Source organism: Coregonus clupeaformis, chromosome 20, assembly GCF_020615455.1.
Source record: "Coregonus clupeaformis isolate EN_2021a chromosome 20, ASM2061545v1, whole genome shotgun sequence".
In the NCBI taxonomy this organism is placed as follows: domain Eukaryota; kingdom Metazoa; phylum Chordata; class Actinopteri; order Salmoniformes; family Salmonidae; genus Coregonus; species Coregonus clupeaformis.
Genome location: NC_059211.1, coordinates 59,883,639 through 59,905,843, shown reverse-complemented (window position 1 = coordinate 59,905,843; position 22,205 = coordinate 59,883,639). Strand labels below are relative to the sequence as shown.

Sequence of the window (22,205 nt, the reverse complement as noted above, 5' to 3'; positions counted from 1 at the left end):
AAAGAAATTATTATTTAAGTTGCATAGTGACTTCAAAGACTAGAGATCGCCTTGTTCTTGTGAACCGGGGAATATGTCTGGCTGGTCAAACTGAATGATAATGCCCTGTTTCTGGGCAGGCTCTAAACATTGTGTGTGTGTGCCCATGCACACGTCTCTGTTTCTGTGTGTTTGTGTATGAGAGAGAGAGAGAGAGAGAGAGAGAGAGAGAGAGAGAGAGAGAGAGAGAGAGAGAGAGAGAGAGAGAGAGAGAGAGAGAGAGAGAGAGAGAGAGAAAGATAGCAGGACCCGAAGACCCTTGCTTCTCTCCAGAAAGTCTACATTAGTCCCCTCTGTTGATCTTGAGCCTTAACAGGAACAGCCACCATGACTGTTCTGATTTGTAATCAGGTTACCAAGTACTCTTGGATGACCTCTGTTGGGGCAGCAGCATCAAGGAGTTCATACTAATGGCTGTATTTTTTTTCTGAGAGTCTGTTGATCCTATTATATGGGCGGGGTAGCACTTTATAGTACAGCATGGAATAAAATGGTAATAATGGTAAAAGTATTTTGTTTTTATTATTATTTAGCAATCTTAGAAGATAACCTGCACACAAAAAATGCCCAAGAGACTATGGGGACTATCCCACTGCTGCCACCAATAGAAGGTGGGCATCTGGAGCCGCGCTAAAAACAGAAGTGGTGGAGTAGGGACTATACGCAGAGAAATCATGCACAAAGTAGCCTACACAAATGCAAAGCACGTGAAATATATTCATGTGAGCTGCACACATATCATAGTTTCAGCGGAATATCATCTGTCAGGCAGCCAGAGCCAGCAGCTCTCAACTGGTTGTCTCATGGAGCAGCTCACAGAAGAACAACATTGGTAGCCGGTCGGGTAAGTAGGAAAGAAATGTCAACTTCTGATATCTACAATATTAGAAAAAAGGGTTCCAAAAGGGTTCTGCCGCTGTCCCCATAGGAGAAGCTCTTTTGGTTACAGGTAGAACCCTTTTTGGTTCCAGGTAGAACTCTTTTGGGTTCCATGTAGAACCCTCTTTGGAAAGGTTTCTACAACGAACCCAAAAGGGTTCTTCTACCTGGAACCAAAAAGGGTTCTTCAACATAAAATTAGTAATTAGAATACTAGAATGGATTTTAACCTTCTTATTATGGTCCAAAGGTCAGCCATGTTGGTCAGGGAGTTGGCCAACCATGGTTTGTCAGTGCTGTGATAAGATATTGTGTAAAACAATGAATGTGACAAATGTATCTGCACTGTATGTATCTTAGCTAGCTAGCCAGACAGTTTTAGAGGAATGATTCCAGTAATTTTTCAAATTAACTGCCAATGTGCTAACACTCAATTCAAACAATGCAGTCAATCCACATACAATACACTGGCTCAAATCAGTTGATGATAGGACTTAGACAAGTTATAAATGCAAAAAGTACTGATATTGTATCATATAATAGCACTCACAGCTTTCCAAGAAAACAAAATCTAAGACATTTATGGTCTGTTTACATATATTTGAGGCTATTATACAGAACATTGGTATAAAACCCATATAAACTATATATAATTAATTATATGACAATAGTTAAGGTTGACTATAATTCCATTACGCAATTTTTATACATCACATGCCTTTTATTTTCCTGAATAAGTAAAAGCAGGAAATGCATCGCCTATGCCTCTACTACCACGGCGGCAGGTAGCTTAGTGGTTAAGAGCGTTGTGCCAGTAACCGAAAGGTCGCTGGTTCTAATCCCCGAGCCGACTAGGTGAAAAATCTGTCGATGTGCCCTTGAGCAAGGCACTTAACCCTAATTGCTCCTGTAAGTCGCTCTGGATAAGAGCGTCTGCTAAATGACCAATTATTATTATTTACTACCATTAATTTCAATTAGACTGGTTTTGGGATTTCTCCCTGACCAAGATGGCTGCCATTTTCGCCCCATTATGGAACTTTTAGGGTTTATGAGATAGTCCCTCTATTAATTTAATAGGATCTCTATGTTCTTCAAAGGGTTCTCCTATGGGGACAGCCCGAAGAAGCCTTTTTGGTTCTAGATAACAGCTTTTTTCTAAGAGTTTACCAGTAAATGCTAACTAAAAGGCAACAATGGGTATGAAAACAAGGTATTGCAAAAGTTTTGTCCGAAGTCGTGGTTGAATCTTTGCCATGCGCAATTCAGTCATCATGCACTGTTTGAATGAACATTTCTAAAGGCTTTCCCAAAAAACCTTGCCAATTAAATGTTGACTGCAAAGTAGGCCTACCTGGCAGAATTATATCATGATGATTTGTATCAATTGGGAGGGCATTTGTTTGGCAAACTCTGCCATCACATGTACACTGTAGGCCTACATTGTTGTACAGTACAGAAACACAGCTAGCCAAAACTTGCTAGGTGCGCAATTTTTGTTGTTTTGCTATAAAAAATAAATAATGATTTTGACAGGGAAAACCTGAAAAAACTATAGGGAAACAGAGCATTTTTCACACAGGGCACCTTTCCTTCGCTAGGTGGGCCGTTGGGGAAATTGTTGGCAAAATAGAGTAGGCTATACCCATTTCTCCAGGTACCACTACACAACAGAGAAACAGTAGTACACAGTAGTACACTCGTTGTAGCTAGCTGCAGTGGTGTAAAGTACTTAAATAAAAATACTTTTAAGTACTACTTAAGTAGTTTTTTGGGTATCTGTACTTTACTCAACTATTTATATTTTTGATTACTTTTACTTTTACTTCACTACATTCCTAAAGAAAATAATGTACTTTTTACTCCATACATTTTCCCTGACATCCAAAAGTACTCGTTACATTTTCAATGCTTAGCAGGACAGGAAAATTGTCTAATTCACACATTTATCAAGAGAACATCCCTGGTCATCCCTACTGTCTCTGATCTGGCGGACTCACTAAACACATGCTTCGTTTGTAAATGATGTCTGAGTGTTGGAACATTCCCCTGGCTATCTGTAAATTTAAAAAACAAGAAAATGGTGCTATCTGGTTTGCTTAATATAAGGAATTTGAAATGATTATACTTTTACTTTTACTTTTGATACTTAAGTATATTTAAAACCAAATACTTTTAGACTTTTACTCAAGTAGTATTTTACTGGGTGACTTTCACTTTTACTTGAGTCATTTTCTATTAAGGTATCTTTACTTTTACTCAAGTATGTCAATAGGGTACTTTTTCCACCACTGGCTAGCTTTGAAGAAAGAGTAGTACTCTCACAGTAACTCTGCTGCTACCTACCACCTGTGCCATAAAATCACAGGCCTCTTGGAAGAAACAGTAGTACACTCACAGGGAGGAGACCACTAAGACAATTAATTATGTGCATTAGACCTGTAAGCACCTCCCATTTCGGATACAGCCTACTTGTAAGGGTTTCCGCAAAAATGCATGCATATACTATATATTTACACTAATTTCTGATCGCCCACGCACAGTAAAGAAGTGTGGGTTAATTCTAAATATAAACGTGTCTATGAACATCGTGTTTCTGCATGGTCTGAGCTCGGCTTCTCCTGCCTGGTTAGCTCGGTCGTCACTAGTTACCACAGTCACAAAGTCATAAACCCCGCCCATTTATACACATTTCCTTCTCAAAATTGGTTTTTAAACCTAACCCTAATCTTAACCCTAACCTTAACCACACTGCTAACCTTATACCTAACCCTAACCTTAATTTAAGACAAAAAATCAAATTTTTGTTTTTAATGAATTTTTACAATATAGCTATTTCTGACTTTGTGGCTGTAGTAACTAGTGGAAACCCCATATATTCTTCATCCCTCCTCCCCGCGTTCGATGCGCTCTGCTATCGATTCTCTCTGGATCCTCAGTGCGGGCGAGAGCGGTGGTAAACATGGCGTCGGAAGGGATGATTTTAACCAACCACGACCACCAAATTCGAGTCGGAATTCTAACGGGTAATTTCTAAATATATCTAAATCGTTTGATGCCATCTCCGGCTACCTTTGTGTGTTCATTTTATGTGATTATCCGTACTGTCTTGCTCTCCACCGGGTTGTGGCCAGCTAGCTAGATGAGTTGTGGCTGTCTTGCATCGGCTTCTCGAGCCTGTCAAACGGTTAACGTTAACTCGCTAATGTAACGTTACTGCTTGACCGTATTCCTCGACTCCTATACTGCTAGTAATTTACAGATGTTTGCCTCTGTATATTTTTCTGTCATTTGCACCCTTTCAATGTTTTTTTAAAACGCAAAATACAAGATATGTTCATGAAGATGTAACTTGCAGCATTTTCTCGCTGTGTAGAAAACAGTTTTGTGATTTGAATAATTCATGTCTTGTACGCAAGCTGCAGCTAGCCTGGCAAAGCATAGCAGCAAGAGCCAGATTCTGTCAGTGTCACCGACTCGAATATGAGAACTGAATTAATGAGAATAAATTCTCACATTAGCTTATTTTCAGCATGATTGCTAAGCTATACTGTTACCGAATTAATTGATGTTGCTTACTAAGTTAGTATTGTTATTAATTTGGAAAATAGGCAATTATATCAGATAGATTGGCTCGTTTTTAGTGTGGGACGCTTGCGATGTAATTTTGTACTCGAGCGTGTCATTTTAATTTTCTGTCGGATTTATTCAGATTGCTAGTTATATATAGGCCAGCCAATACAGATGACTGTTGAAATACATTTTATTTGGATGCATGATAAATTGAGCTGTATTTTGTTGCAGCTGTAGTCCCTATAGCTAGCTGTGGAGAATAATCGTGTTTTCTTTTAAATTCAAGGCAAGCCTCTGGCTACTGAGTTTGGGCTTGCTATCCCTGTCCCACTCACCGGACCCTTTTTTTATGGCAAGAATAATAGCTTAACGATGACTCCGTCGGTCAATATTGGCATTCCGCTGCCTCTGTGCACATAAGTACACACACACACACACACACACACACACACTGTTTTGACATAGATCCTCCGCAGTAGTTAGATTGCTATCACACACGAGTACCCCACCCCGCCCCCTAGTTTCGGGGTAGGCGCTGTTCATTGAAATGTGGTTCTGAAATGGGGCGTTGGGGGGCGGGGGGAATTGATACCTAGTCAGTTGCACAACTGAATGCGTTCAACTGAAATGTATGTGCAGCGGTTTGTTCGAACAATATCTCTGGAATTGTTAGATTGTGATAGGTTGGGTGGGGCATAGGGGTTTTCCCAATGACATGTACATTTACAGGGCGATTCCATGCCAGCTGGAGCGGAACATATTTTGTATATCTCAGTTTGTTCTGGCAATTCTCACATAGAAATTTCACTGAGAGAAGGAGGTTTGAAATGCTTTTTACATTTGTAAAACAAACCATGTTGGAGAAAATCATGACGAAAGTGGGCTCCTGTAAGACCCTATGATCTGTTAACTGTACATGATACAGACATCCTGGTGTCATTATAGCCTACTCCTTATAAGTGTGCTCTATCATATGGAATAGACCTATGTCTAGATTTTGAAATACAAATGTTCACATTAATTTATTCAACATCAAAAGTACCCTTTTTGATTTTGTTCATTTGAAGACATATTGTTTGGAACAATACACTAGACAAGTACATAACATTTCCAGAGTGGGCTGTCTGCTAATTCTGAAGTTTTTATCAATTTTATGACCACTACCAACACAGTGAATTGGAAAATGGATTTAAAGGGAACTCCCTCTGCTGATAAATTTGCTGAATGTGCGATTCTAAAGGAAGGTTGTGATTGGTTAATTACTTATAACGTCCATTTCTATGTATAACATGGGTAATATCATTAAAAGTACCAGGGAGCCCACTCTGGAAATGTTGTGTTGGAAGAGTACTGTATACTGTTCCAAACAATATGTCTAAAAATAAGCAAATACATTTACAGTGAGGGAAAAAAGTATTTGATCCCCTGCTGATTTTGTACGTTTTCCCACTGACAAAGAAATGATCAGTCTATAATTTTAATGGTAGGTTTATTTGAACGGTGAGAGACAGAATAACAACAAAAAAATCCAGAAAAACGCATGTCAAAAATGTTATAAATTGATTAGCATTTTAATGAGGGAAATAAGTATTTGAACCCCTCTCAATCAGAAAGATTTCTGGCTCCCAGGTGCCTTTTATACAGGTAACGAGCTGAGATTAGGAGGTCACTCTTAAAGGGAGTGCTCCTAATCTCAGCTTGTTACCTGTATAAAAGACACCTGTCCACAGAAGCGATCAATCAATCAGATTCCAAACTCTCCACCGTGGCCAAGACCAAAGAGCTCTCCAAGGATGTCAGGGACAAGATTGTAGACCTACACAAGGCTGGAATGGGCTACAAGACCATCGCCAAGCAGCTTGGTAAGAAGGTGACAACAATTGGTGCGATTATTCGCAAACGGAAGAAACACAAAATAACTGTCAATCTCCCTCTGCCTGGGGCTCCATGCAAGATCTCACCTCGTGGAGTTGCAATGATCATGAGAACGGTGAGGAATCAGCCCAGAACTACACGGGAGGATCTTGTCAATGATCTCAAGGCAGCTGGGACCATAGTCACCAAGAAAACAATTGGTAACACACTACGCCGTGAAGGACTGAAATCCTGCAGTGCCCGCAAGGTCCCCCTGCTCAAGAAAGCACATATACATGCCCGTCTGAAGTTTGCCAATGAACATCTGAATGATTCAGAGGAGAACTGGGTGAAAGTGTTGTGATCAGATGAGACCAAAATGGAGCTCTTTGGCATCAACTCAACTCGCCGTGTTTGGAGGAGGAGGAATGCTGCCTATGACCCCAAGAACACCATCCCCACCGTCAAACATGGAGGTGGAAACATTATGCTTTGGGGGTGTTTTTCTGCTAAAAGGACAGGACAACTTCACCGCATCAAAGGGACGATGGACGGGGCCATGTACCGTCAAATCTTGGGTGAGATCCTCCCCTCAGCCAGGGCATTGAAAATGGGTCGTGGATGGGTATTCCAGCATGACAATGACCCAAACACACGGCCAAGGCAACAAAGGAGTGGCTCAAGAAGAAGCACATTAAGGTCCTGGAGTGGCCTAGCCAGTCTGCAGACCTTAATCCCATAGAAAATCTGTGGAGGGAGCTGAAGGTTCGAGTTGCCAAACGTCAGCCTCGAAACCTTAATGACTTGGAGAAGATCTGCAAAGAGGAGTGGGACAAAATCCCTCCTGAGATGTGTGCAAACCTGGTGGCCAACTACAAGAAACGTCTGACCTCTCTGATTGCCAACAAGGGTTTTTCCACCAAGTACTAAGTAATGTTTTGCAAAGGGGTCAAATACTTATTGTCCTCATTAAAATGCAAATCAATTTATAACATTTTGACATGCATTTTTCTGGATTTTGTTGTTGTTATTCTGTCTCTCACTGTTCAAATAAACCTACCATTAAAATGATAGACTGATAATGTATTTGTCAGTGGGCAAACATACAAAATCAGCAGGGGATCAAATACTTTTTTCCCTCACTGTATGTTACCTTTGACCTTCAGCCAGTCCAGAGTCCACCAGTTATTACGCTCTATTAGGTTGTGGATTTTGTTTGCAAATAAAAAAAACTAAGATGGTTACCACTTTGACTACTACTTTCAGTATTTTACTGTTGATTATTGTGAATGATTATGATAGTGTCTAGAGATGGGCCTAGTTGAAAAGGTTAACACAAGCTTTAAGCTGAAAGGGCTATTTTCCCCCAACATGAAATTCTGTCTGTCCTGTCTCCTCTGCTGTATGGTCTTTCCTCAAATAAAGATTCTCTCTGTGAAGCCTCTCACTTAAAAATGTCAATGGAAGGGTTCATTGGGAGATCTCACTTCTGTGGCAGACTACACATTTTCTCTCCCTTTCTATAACAGGCAAACTGAGCCCAACAGAATTGTGTTTGTGGGCAGCTTTATATATACCGTCTATGGTGGGCAGGGGCTTCTGAAGTTAGTGTATCAGTCTGGACCAATATTAGACAACTGTATGTTCTCAATTAGACAGATACAGTAGGCCTGTGTTTTCAAATAAGAGTTTACTATGACTGATTTATTATTATGAAGTGTTTGTTTGTGGGGTAAGCCCGTGTGTGTGTGTGCGTGTGTGTGTGTCATTAGGACTGTCAGTATGTATTGGGCAGATAAAAGTACCATATATCCTATCCTACCAGCCAGTCAGTACATTATCAGTCTGTTTATGTGCCAGAGAGAGACAGGTCCTGTGTTTTAGTGAAACCACTACTCCTGTTCACCCTCCTGCTGTGTGCATAGTGGCCTGGCAGCTATGATAGTGGACCTTGTCAGATGTGTGTGTGCCTGTGTGTGTCTAGAGGCAGCTATGGTATTTTCCTCGCAGGTGTGTGTGTGTGTTTAAGCTGAGCTGTGTGGTGTGCTTCATTTATGTTGGTTAGGGAGATGTGTGATGGGACTTTGCAATTGTGCTGTCTGTCTGTTTGACTGTCCTGCTGATCTGCATGTCACCTTTTTTGTCTAGCCTCCTATAGTAGTCCTGCAGTGTGTCGGTGAGGTATTTAAAATGTTGTGACGATATTATCTTTGATAAACAAACAAAAAAACGAACTTGGGGTGAGAAACAGAAACGAAATACCTTTCAAAAAAGTTGTTTTCTTCTTTTGGTTTCCAAAGTTGCATTCAAAGGAGCTGCGGCTGGCATCAAAGATTATTTCAGGGCGAGCAGAGTAGAGTAGAGCGTCTGCCTGACAGCCCCTGTCTCTGTGCTGTTCAAAGCACTGATCACAACCACGCTGTTAATGCTACACCATGCAAGGCAAGGCTACATACTCAGTCTCTGCTTTCTCTCTCTCCCTTGCCTTTGCAAAACAGCCTCCGTTGCGTGTCCCTTGTTGAAATCACCATATCTCCTATTTGTGAAAAGAGCAGAAGGGTTGTCTGTGTTCAACCTTTTACAAAGACTATAAGCCTTTTGAAACGTATTAGACAAATGACCTTGAACAACCAACTCAAGTCTGTCTGCCAGCAATGAAAGAAGTTAGCGTTGATGAGGTAAGGGAACATGTTGACTGTTGACACCTCTGTGGCGTCTTGTCTCTTTGGACACTCAACACTCCACAGATCTGTGATAACTGTGTAACATCTCTCTAAAGCCCTTGTTGGCTGATCCAGTGTTTCCGCTGCACTCATTTAATTGGCGCTGCGCCACAGGAAAATCATTGCCACCATGCCCAAAAAATATTAAACATAAACAAATATTTCTGTCAAGGCGCACTTTGACGATGCTAGTACAGTCCACATTTACTTTTTCTTAGCAAACAAAACGAGTAATAATTAGAACAATCAGACAACCCCATAGTAGAATAGTCTATTTACCTAGTCAGCTTGTTGTTGTGTGTTCTATGAGAGAGAAACATTCCTCTCGAGGTGCATTCAAGTTACGAGTGCCATAGGGAGGGAAACCTGCATTCTGACAAGCAATCAATGCACAACAATTCTTGCAATCGCGGGGAAAATAGCAGTTTTAATCGCCTTTGTTAAAAAGAGAAGGTTCCCAGCATTCCATTCCTACTTTATTTATTTCTAAACTCCTAAATATGTGCGAACTGCACCATTTTAAACCCAGAGTTTTTAGTAGTGTCATGGTTAAGCACAGTACTGCTCCGCAATTCACCATCAGTGCATAGGGGAGAGTAGGGCTAAATGTAACAGAGGGTAACTTGGGGTAAAACACAACTTTACCTCAAAATAATTTGTATTGAGTGACTTAAATTGTGATAAGACAGATTACATGTTTAGTTGAGCAAGAGTAGTGGCAACCAGGGAAAGTGGGAGAAAAAAATAGTGGTTTCTGTGAGAAGTACAGGCAAGGGGCGTGTCATTTATTTTTTAGTCATTTAGCAGACGCTCTTATCCAGAGCGACTTACAGTTAGTGAGTGCATACATTGTTTTTTTGTTTGTTTGTTTTTTCATACTGGCCCCCCGTGGGAATCGAACCCACAACCCTGGCATTGCAAGCGCCATGCTCTACCAACAGAGCTACACGGGGCCCATGTTACCCCCTGCCTGTTGCCCTAATAGGTAGGCCTACATCACTGTGTTTATGCAAGGTTTTTGGGACATAAAAGGATGCTAACTAGTTAAAATATCACATTTAGATCTAGATAATGATGAACCCAATAGGGTAAATGCAGATAGGCAACCCTATGATTCAGCCTATTTATCTTATAGCCACTATGCTGCATCAGTTGGGCTACAGATGATAATTGCTAATAGCATACCTGATAATATGGACCATGCATAGGCTACATGCATGGTCCAATGTTTGAAAATAATTGTAACAAATAATTTTACCAATATGTTATTGGGCTCATTTCTGGAGGTGGACATTTTATTTTAGATGGTGTCAGCATCATTTTAGTTAAATTCATTTTGGAGTAGAATTACCTTTTTAAAAAGTCACGAACTGAGCTTCTCAGTCCTTATACATTAAACTTATCTGGGGGGGTTTCCAGAGGAAACACTTGGCTGATCTGTGATCAGATATTGTAAATGTAAGCCCTGTAAACCCTGGCTGGCTGAGAAGAGGAGGCTGAGGAGAAGTGGACACCGGTAGGCAGCTAATTCAATCTAAAGCTCATGTTGACACCCTTTTAGGAATTACAGAGCTGTGTCAATGAGTGGCCTCAGTTTCTGCCAAGTCCCACTCTACAGTCAGTTGTACGGGGAGTCAACCAACCTTAAATCAAACTTACATCAACTTTACATGGTCTAATGGGATCTGATGGGATATTGTTTTGTCACTAAGGTCAGTCACTAGGATCAAGGTGCCTCTTGAAGAAGCATAGTAGCGCTTTGTTCTGTGCCTAGCTCCCGAGTGGCACAGCGGTCTAAGGCACTGCATCTCAGTGCTAGAGGCGTCACTACAGACCCTGGTTCGGTTCCAGGCTGTATCACAACCGGCCGTGATTGGGAGTCCCATAGGGCGGCACACAATTGGCCCAGCGTCGTCCGGGTTTGGCCGGGGTAGGCCGTCATTGTAAATAAGAATTTGTTCTTAACTGACTTGTCTAGTTAAATAAAGGTTAAATAAAATGTTAAATACAACAATACATCTCTTATAGTTTTCATTTACATCTGGCGGGGCATTTTCATAGGCTACCTGTCATTGGATTAAAGTTCATAGATCATACTCCTATGAATTATGGATTAATGTTGGTCTAGTGTTGGCTGCTGGGTGCCTTGGTCTATCTCCCATTTAGGCCTAGAAGACCTATGTCACAGTGGAAATGCATAAGTTCTACATTAGGCTTGGGCATTATACCGTATATATCGTATACCGGGGTATTTGGAAATAGCCACGGGATGGTTTTTTCAATATCGTTGAAACTATTCCTTTTTGATGTTTTTTTAAAATAATACATTTGAATATTTGTAGCTTCTTTTCAAGTAAAGATAAAGAAGATTGCGTTCTTCATTTCACCTGTCAGATAATTTGTCATTATGAAGCTTACTTTTAGTCCCCAGTCACGTGGTGTTTGTTTACAAGCACACAACAAGGAGAGACAGGAGCCTTGTGTCACTCAATGGTGATCTAGTTACGGTATGTAATTCACGACTAAATGTTTGCCAGCTAGATATCTTATAACTATTAAGTTAACTGTCTAAAATGTGCTAAAGGGTGGTTAGCTTCTTCCAAAATCAAGTTTGGTAACAGCAGAGAATCCCCTCCTGGATCAAGAGCCTTGCTGTCTAATATTTGTTTTGTGCATGCAGCAACCTGTGTGTAGCATTTTTGAGTTACTTGTATAACGTTATGAGCTGGGACGTCTGTCCTGCAAATACTTTAGGTCAGACACTGTATAAAATGTTTGCACGCACTCGTTAGCATTTAGTTAGCATTCTCAATTGGATTGTAAATGTACTTGTTAGCATTGCTAACCTTCGAATTACAGAGGATCAGTGGGGTATGACAATAGCACCCCTTGTGTTCAATGCCAGTATTACTGAATTTCCCGGTATGGCACAAGGTCGGTATGAATGTATGACAATCTGGATACCGCCAAGCCTACTCTACATTCTGCCTGCAGCTCCCCAGAGTGCTTAGCATACCAGCCCCTGTGCTGTGCTGTAGGTCCCTATACAATCTGTTAAATTTTTTGCCTTATTCCGTTTAGGTTTTTTCCCAAATTCCGTTTTATATTTCCAGGTTCCCGTTTTTCCTAGTTTTTTCAGGTTTTCGCTCTAAAAATCACATTTTGTTAATAGAACATCCAATGTTGTTGTTTTTCTAAGTTCACAATGTTTAAACCACATCAGAAGACCATTTGAGGTTTGGGAAAAATTTTAACGATTTAGATTTTTAGGTGTCGTTACCCTTTAATGCAAGTGTACACCAGGAAGAGACCTTGTTTGGTTAGGCGGTGTTGCTGTAGTGCTCATTTGAATTCACATGAAGTGTTCCAAAAGCACATGTGAAATGTCATGTGAAGTGTTCCAAAAACACATGATTTCCAAAAACACATGGTTTTATTATTTACTTGATTTCTCATGTAAAATGTAACGTGAAATGTCACATGAAGTGTTCCTAAAACACATTTTCAGAAGATTTCACATGTAAACTGTCACATGAAGTGTTCCAAAAACACGTTTTCACATGATTTCACATGTAAAATGTCACATGAACTGTTCTCCCCAAAGAAATTAATGTGAAATGTCACGTGAAGTGTTCCAAAACTACGTTTTCACATGATTTCACATATCAAATGTCACGTGAAGTGCTCCAAAAACCAGTTTGCACATTTAGTGTGAAATCATGTGATTTTCCACATGTGAACTCATGTGGTTCAACGTGTGAAAACATGAAACTACACTGTTAGCCATTGCTGTTAATTTGGCAGTACATTTTTGTCATTTTACAGTACGTAGTCTTTTTCTATATATTTACTGTGAATCGCAATGCACTTTGGTACTTTTTGGCCCGTCCTGCAAATTAACTTAGCACGCTTCACTGGCAATTGCATTTAAATCTATAGGATACTTGTTTAGATGCACTTATGACACTAACTGTTTTTTTATTTTTTATCCTGTAATTTTATAGTAAGTTACCGGCTACTGAGTTCCAGTGAAAATATTGGAAACAACTTTTTATTGGCAATTATACAAAGGTGGGTCTAATCCTGAATGCTGATTGGTTAAAACCGCATTCCAACCGGTGTCTATTCCACAAGTTACCACCGGCTAAATCTATGATGTTAAAATGCCTATTTACTCTGTTCCATCTGACTGCGGAATCCACTGTCTCATCAGCGCAGCCAAGCAATTTATAAACTTGATCTCCACAAAAAAAGCATCTAGACATTATCTCACATTTCCTTTTCAACAGCAAATATCTGTATAGACCTTGCTGTCTGTCTCTCTGACATTTGCAACATTGTTTCAATATTCAAATTCGATCTCTAACTGTCCCATAGTAATGAACGTGTCTGTAGTTGGGACAAGACCGCCAGGCAGGCAGCGTTTCTCAGCCAGTCGAAATCATGAATCAGCTGGCATCATTTTTATGGATATATACAAAGAAATGTAATTTGAAAAAGGGTAAAATGAAATGAAGTGCAGCTAGTTTACAGTCTTTCCAGCTTCAGTTTGAAGTAATTGTGTTAGCTGTGTTGTTGGCTAGCTCCTCTGAACAACAGTGTCCTGACGAGTTAGCACATTTTCTATGCCAGTCGAAATCGCGCCTCATTAGCTCGTTGTTATGGATGTATCCAAATAAATGTAACTAGAAAACGGCTTAAACAAATTTAAAATGCAGCTACTTTGCTGTTATTCTGGCTGCACTTTTTGACGTGAATGTAAGTTAGCCGTAGTTGGCTAACATTTTAAATGAAAATATGTCAATCATTATTTGAATATGTTGGTAACCCGTTGTATAAAAGTGATAATACCTTCGAAGACTGTGTTTGGAGGATATATTGGCACCTGTGCCAATATATCCTCCAAACACCTTCTTCTCTGGCATTATCACTTAAGAATACGTTTCTGCACTTAAATAATCATGCAAGTATCTGACAACACCAACAAAAAAGTAGCTGTGCTCATGGACACTTGACATTAAATCAAATCAAGTGTAAACACGCGATTGACGACACCCGCATAGCTGGTGCAGATCTGATTAGAATCTAGCCCTATGTGTGCATAAATGCTCTCAGGATTTGAACTTGCAACCTTTTGGTCTGGAGTGCATTAATGCCTCAGCAGTTCCACAAGATAGTTATTTGTTACTAAGAATATATATCCACTACTCTCAAATATAAGAGTACGGTTATGGTACAGTGTTGTTCCCTGGTTTACAAAAAGGTCAAAGGTACAAATAAGGTACCTTCAGAGGTACACATAGGAACTCATATGGTACTGGTCGGTACCTTTTAGGGGTACATGTGCGGATAATCTGCTATAATGGTAAATTTTTCTTTCCAATATATTCAATAAAATGGTGCGTTCGTAGCCATGTGGGAGGTGTGAAGTCGTAAATACCAGTTGGATGCGTTCATGTGCTTTGAACTCATTGAGAAATGCCAATTGGCTAATGGCCAACAAGCTGCATCACCCGTGAACTAAAAGTAAAGCTATCATGATTGTAAACTAATTATGGAGTTCAAAAACCATATTAATAGATCACCTTTTATAAATAATGTTTTGTTGTTACATTTAACTGCAGAAAATTCTGTTATCAAGGTCATTTTCTTAGTAGGTGATGTCAGAGGTCATCATGTGGGAGAAGTTGGAGCTCAGGGATGATAGATATGTTTCCCACTAGTAATTACCAGTTGGAGGGCCGTTCAAGTGGATTTTTCCCAGTCGTATGTGGTAAATTCCCACTTGGTTACAAATGCAGAATTAAGTACACTCATTACTGCACTTTGAAATGTAAGTTGGGGCAATGTGCTGGCATGGGGTTCATTAGCATATTTGGCGGCATGGGTGCGAACCGTCAGTGGAAATGTTTTACCAGTTTAAGTGGTTTTATTGTTATGTTGATTAAGGTTGAGCACCTCTTTTGACTCTGTCAGTTCCGCAATCTTTGTAAGAACTTGTGGCAATCAAGATCTGCACTGTTAAGAAGTTACTGTGCTACTTCCAAAAGCTTAATGGCAGCTGTTTCATAGGAAGTTAATGTTTTTCTTTTCAATAACTTGCTATCAACTAGTTGCATGTGGTTTATTGTGAAATTCACTGTAATTTACTGTACTGGTTGGAAAGTGAGTATTACAATAACATGGTGACTAGCTATGAATGAAATATCATATGGCTCTTTGGTATCACATGCACTTATGTCAGCCTTTAACAAGGCTGCAGAACTGACAGAGCACATTAACTGGGATGACATTCCATCTCATGGGAGACCAAAAAGAGCTAGCTGAAAGCGACACCTCGAATAAGCCTTCTGATAGGCTGCCGCTGCTACAGAATGCTGCCAATCAGCAAGTGATGTGCATGTTGTCAACAGAAACGTCAGTGAAGGCACAGTAGGTTACTGGCATGGCTTGCTAGTGTCCTGTAGGTTACTGGCAATGTTTTGTCATTGAGTTATTGTGACTTTTATAATAACTTACTGACAGGTAGTTTCCAGTTTTAAGATTTACAAATTCACAGCAACAAGTTTCCATTAAGTTACTGTAAAATGCATAATAACCTCTTTACAGTGCAGCTCATTATTGGCACATTCTCTTAAAAGTGTACAGAACAGTGTTAAAGGAGTTGCTCAACTTGCATCGGCATAACCATCAAACACTTCCACTGACGGTTGGCACAAACACACATTTATTTTGCCACACCCTCAAATATGCTAATGAGCCCCAACCAGTACATTTCCCCTAGCTATATTTTAAAGCGCAGTGATGAGCGTACCTTATATTCAAAAAATAATGGGTAGAAAATTTCCCATATCTACAAGGTACCGAACTGTACCATGTGAGTTTATATGTGTAGCAGGAAGTGTACCTTTTTTAAAAACCTTTTTTACCCCAGGGAACAACACTGTACCCTAACTATACCCGTATTTTTTGAGACATTGTTAATATATATAATAAGTATGAACCTGGTGGCACTGCAGAAAGAACGAGGCACTCCCAACCAAGAGGTTGCAAGTTTAAATCCCCAAATAATTATTGTATACTCTGAGTCTACTTCAAGTGTCCTTGATCACTGCTAGTTTTATGTTGATGTAATGTTGATGGTGATAATTGTACAATTATTTACTTGAATCTGGGCAGCTTTTAGCAAAGTGCAGACATGCATTCTTGCCAATAAGTCTGTGGCCGTATCTTTTACGCTCACAGATCTGGTGGTGTAGCTGCACTGTAGCAGGACATTACAGGTTGGTAGCGAGCAAGGGGTTATTAGTTCAAATCCCATTTAAAGCTGAGTCCCAATTTTGTTTACTGTACAAAATTATACAAGATTTTACAGTAATTAAAATCAGAATACAGCAGCATACTGTCATTTTATAGAAATAACACCTTCAAGTTGATGTATATATTTACTCTATTTTTACTGATATTTAGGAAAAGTGCAGAAAAATATTGTTGGCAATAAATGTATAGCCAATCTCCATTATGGCCATAGACCTGGTGTCACAGCAGGAACTTCAGATAACTAGCTACCAAGAGGTTGTGAGTTCAAATCCCAAGTGAGGTTTAGTCCCAAGTAATCAGCAGCATACTGTCCTTTAACATTAACACCTTCATTTAGCTGTACAAATACAGTAACTAGTTGTAGATTTACCGTATTTTACATTTACATCATTTAGCAGACGCTCTTATCCAGAGTGACTTACAAATTGGTGCATTCAACTTATGATAGCCAGTGGGACAACCACTTTTCTTCTTTTTTTTTATGGGAGGTTGGAGGGGTAGAAGGATTACTTTATACTATTCCAGGTATTCCTTAAAGAGGTAGGGTTTCAAGTGTCTCCGGAAGCTGGTCAGTGACTCCGCTGTCCTGGCGTCGTGGGGGAGCTTGTTCCACCATTGGGGTGCCAGAGCAGGGAATAGCTTTGACTGGGCTGAGCGGGTACTGTGCTTCCGTAGAGGTAGGGGAGCTAGCAGGCCAGAGGTGGATGAACGTAGTGCCCTCGTTTGGGTGTAGGGTCTGATCCTGAAGGTAAGGAGGTGCCGTTCCCCTCACAGCTTCGTAGGCAAGCTTCACCACAACTAGACAAAAACCTCCTCGCGATGTCCTTGAAACAAACCGGGAACTAGACAAAACCTGCAGGGGACTATGACTGTTTAAATTGAAATCGTGTCAATTACGCCTTTTTAAAGTAAAGTATTCTAAAGGACGTTTGACATCACCTCATTGTCACATTTATTTCACGAGATCATTGTCACGTTGCTTCACATGTTGTCACGTTATCACCTTAACTTCACATGAAATCACGTAAGGGACATAATGAGCTCCTAGAGAGCCGGAGGTGCTTGTAGCCTTTTAGACTGGCTAAACCACAAGGGCTCTTCTTTCTGCTGTTGGTGTTGGTATGCTGCAGTAGGGTGGGATTCGGGTAGCAGTGCCTATGGGGTCGGACGATGCTCTTGAGGCGCTACATTCCTCATTCATAAATGTGTAACGCTACAGAGCATCTCTTCATGACATAATTATATATTTAGAGCACTCAGGGTTGCTCTTCACTGCCTCTCTCTGCCTGTCTGCTTGCCTGGCTACTAGCTCAATGACCCTGTAGGCTACCTAATGACATACAAATGCTTTTACTTGGGGTTAGCTATGTTAACACTACGTCATTGAGTACGGTTGCATGCACACAATGTGATTATTGTGGATAGTCAGATTTAATAGAATAGTTATATTTAAAACGTTTACATGCTTTGCAAGAAGATCGTTTTCCCTAATAATCCTGTTTACATGGACACATCTGAAATCAGGCTACCTGATGGGACTCTGATAAATGCTGAAAATCGCTGATCAAAATAAACGTTCTACCACAGCGACTATGTTATTTTTGGGAAGCATATTTGATTCTGAGTTCGGACATATACATTTTGTATGCAAAAACGACTTCTAGGATGCATACATTGTTGTTCCGAATTACTTCACTCGCGCTAAAGAGGGAGGCTCGCTTGGCTGGTGCTAGCACATGCACAGATCAAATACACAGCTGGAATGCTGATTAAGGTGTTTACATGTCCTAATAATTAGAAAGATTGCGCAGAAAAACAGGTGTTTTAATCGGTGTATGCTTATTTCGATTTTGACCATACGCCGATTAAGATAAAAGGAGTAAGGTTTTACATGACTATTGCATAATCTGCCTAATGCCATAATCAGTTTAATATCAAATTATTACTGTGCATGTAAACGTACGCTACCGGTCAAAAGTTTTAGAACACCTACTCATTCAAGGGTTTTTCTTTATTTTTACTATTTTCTACATTGTAGAATAATAGTGAAGACATCAAAATGATGAAATAACACATATGGAATCATGTAGTAACCAAAAAAGTGTTAAACAAATCAAAATATATTTTACATTTGAGATTCTTCAAATAGCCACCCTTTGCCTTGATGACAGCTTTGCACACTCTTGGCATTCTCTCAACCAGCTTCACCTGGAATGCTTTTCCAACAGTCTTGAAGGAGTTCCCACATATGCTGAGCTCTTGTTGGCTGCTTTTCCTTCACTCTGCGGTCTGACTCATTCCAAACCATCTCAATTTGGTTGAGGTCGGGGGATTGTGGAGGCCAGGTCATCTGATGCAGCACTCCATCACTCTTCTTCTTGGTAAAATAGCCCTTTCACAGCCTGGAGGCGTGTTGGGTCATTGTCCTGTTGAAAAACAAATGATAGTCCCACTAAGCCCAAACCAGCTTGGATGGCGTATCGCTGCAGAATGCTGTGGTAGCCATGCTGGTTAAGTGTGCCTCACAGGCGGTGTCACCAGCAAAGCACCCCCACACATCACACCTCCTCCTCCATGCTTTATGGTGGGAACTACACATGCAGTGATCATCCGTTCACCCACACCGCGTCTCACAAAGACACGGAGGTTGGAACCAAAAATCTCACATTTGGACTCCAGACCAAAGGACATATTTCCACCGGTCTAATGTCCATTGCTCGTGTTTCTTGGCCCAAGCAAGTCTCTTCTTATTATTGGTGTCAATTAGTAGTGGTTTCCTTACAGCAATTCGACCATGAAGGCCTGATTCACACAGTCTCCTCTGAACAGTTGATGTTGAGATGTGTCTGTTACTTGAACTCTTTGAAGCATTTATTTGGGCTGCAATTTCTGAGGCTGGTAACTCTAAATAACTTATCCTCTGCAGCATGAGAGCCAGTTTCATCATAGCGCTTGATGGTTTTTGCCACCACACTTGAAGAAACATTCAAAGTTCTTGAAATGTTCTGTATTGACTGACCTTCAGGTCTTAAAGTAATGATGGACTGTCGTTTCTCTTTGCTTATTTGAGCTGTTCTTGCCATAATATGGACTTGGTCTTTTACCAATTAGGGCTATCTTCATACTACTTTGTCACAACACAACTGTTTGGCTCAAACGCATTAAGAAGGAAATAAATTCCACAAATTAACTTTTAAGAAGGCACACCTGTTAATTGAAATGCATTCCAGGTGACTACCTCATGAAGTTGGTTGAGAGAATGCCAAGAGTGTGCAAAGCTGTCATCAAGGCAAAGGGTGGCTATTTGAAGAATATCAAATATAAAATCAATCAATCAATCAATCAATCAATTTTATTTTATATAGCCCTTCTTACATCAGCTAATATCTCGAAGTGCTGTACAGAAACCCAGCCTAAAACCCCAAACAGCTAGTAATGCAGGTGTAGAAGCACGGTGGCTAGGAAAAACTCCCTAGAAAGGCGAAAGCCTAGGAAGAAACCTAGAGAGGAACCAGGCTATGAGGGGTGGCCAGGTTATACTTAAATATACTTTGATTTGTTTAACCCTTTTTTGGTTAATACATGATTCCATATGTGTTATTTCATAGTTTTGATGTCTTCACTATTATTCTACAATGTAGAAAATAGTAAAATAAAGAAAAACGAGTAGGTGTTCTAAAACTTTTGACCGGTAGTGTACTCAGTGTTTGTGTTGGTAGTTGGAAGATCTTATAGAATGCCCCCTGGGCCAGCTTTGAGAATCTCTGTTCTGCTGAATGTGAGCATTCACAGGCACATGTGTTTGGGGTTAAATAGTGTATCTCCATACTCTGCTACTGTATGGGATCTGAATCAGACCATTGTGACTGATTGATACAGTGAGCATGTGATGCGCGCGCACACACACACACACACACACACACACACACACACCTTCAGTCAGTGAAGGACAGTCAGGAGGAATAATCAATGTTCTCCCTGACCCCTCACTGTGATCCCTGCTGCTCTGTTAGAAATAGGTTTCATTGGGATACAGTGGTTACTGCTGTGTAGTGCGGTGTGTTGTAGACCCAGCCAGCCAGGCAGTGTGTCTGTGAGTACTGGAGTTTGGCCCTTACATGCTCCCTTCTTCCCTCTCCCCTGCCCTGGTGGAGTGCATGAGTGATAGAGAGAAAGAAAGAGGTGGAGAGAGACTGAGGGAGAGACTGTGAGAGAAAGAGTGCTGAGCCTGGATAGCGGGCGGGCGGGAGGATGGAAGGATCAGAGGCGTGTTAAGTCCATTAGGATGTGAATGGAGCTGTGCTGGGCCATAAGCATGCTGGGTGCATTCTCGCTCTGTGCTGCTGTCGCGTGAGTGCCTCTGCTCTGCCTGCCTCCCCCTACACACTTTCTATTTTTCTCTCTCCCTCTCTCTTTTTCTTCTCTCTATTCCTCGGTCTCCTCTCTCGCTCTCTTTCTCTCGACAGCAGGGTGGCAGCTCAGTCCTCGTAGGTTACACACACACCACACACACACACACACACACACACACACACACACACACACACAGTAGTTGCAGAGGAAGACAACAACAGAAAGAGTATCAGGGCTAAAATCTCAGTAATCTATATCTTCAAAACCAATGTGCGCGTGCCTGCGTGGGAGAGTGTATGTGTGTGGGTGGGAGGATATAGACTGTGTGTGTGTGTGTGTGTGTGTGTGTGTGTAAATTAGTTTTGGACTCATTGTGATTCAGTATGTTGAGAAGTGATGAGTCATACTCCTCTCTGTGAGTTAGGCACGTGGAAGGAAGGATTGAAGAATGAAAGGAAAGAAGGCTCACTACCTAACCCACTGGGCTGTCCTCACCACCTCATGATGCCAGCCTGCTCTAACACTGCTCTTATGGTTCGGCCTAGTTACTTAGTGAGTGTGTCAGTCAGTTAGTTAGTGTGGGTAGTTGCTGTAAAGAGTGAGGCAACCCTTTTAGCTCATCCTTTTCCTCCTGTTGTTTTCTGCTGCTTTATTCCTCTGCTTTAAATCACCCTGACAGCACAGCCACTGCCACAGCTTAGTAATTTGACTGTTTATTATGATTATTAAATGTCACAACAATTTCGTTAAGGATAGATGGGGAAGGGGAAGTAGGAAGAGGTCACAGTCAATCAGATATGCTTTAGTTGTACTGTAATTTGTTTTTGTATTACTGTATGTCATTCAACATGACTAATGTGGTGAGAGTCCAGTATCTCTCTGAGCCACTGACTATGACCTTCAGGATCGAGCACTAAGCTGAACACTGATGCTAAGGAGAGTCTGTTTCCTTCTAACCTGATGCTACCGAGACCCATGACCCTGGCTGCACTTGGTCTGATTCTCTGTGATTCTCTATCTACCTTTCTCTTAGAAGTGTGACATGGAATAGTGTGTGGAAGAAATGTTGGAATTTCCTGCCGTTCCAACCCCCTGCAGAGATTACAAATCTATTTTTAGTGGACATAGAAGAGCACTCCCTTTCCCTCCTGTCCCTGTCATAGTAACATCAGGACTAGGGAAGGAGGTGTGTCAATGATTTATAGTCCACATTACACTGGGTCAAAATAGGCCTTTTAGTCTGGAAGGTGTGGGCTGCCTGGCATGGAGGTCATGGTGAGTTGTTCAGACCCCCCCCAGCCAAACACCTCAGTCAGTCAGACAGACAGGTACTGGAGATAGCCCATGGTTCTAGCGCAAACAGTCAGCAGCAGCATGGAAAGCAGGGATTCCTGCAGCTGTCCAGAATAATGTTGTCACGATCCCTGAATTTTGACTTTGATACTGATACAAAAAAAAAACAAG

At 40.9% G+C, this 22,205-nt stretch overlaps 1 protein-coding gene across 15 annotated transcripts in view; it reads left to right on the top strand.

The window, feature by feature from the left end:
- Nucleotides 1-3,849: 3,849 nt before the first annotated feature.
- Nucleotides 3,850-22,205, top strand: part of LOC121539579 (gephyrin) — a 110,472-nt gene continuing 92,116 nt past the window's right edge. For all 15 annotated transcript variants that reach the window (XM_041848192.2, XM_041848189.2, XM_045205599.1 and 12 more), the window contains exon 1: nucleotides 3,850-3,944. In XM_041848192.2, the coding sequence (XP_041704126.1) occupies nucleotides 3,881-3,944 (64 nt within the window). In that variant the 5' untranslated portion in view covers nucleotides 3,850-3,880. The remainder of the gene's footprint in view (nucleotides 3,945-22,205) is intronic.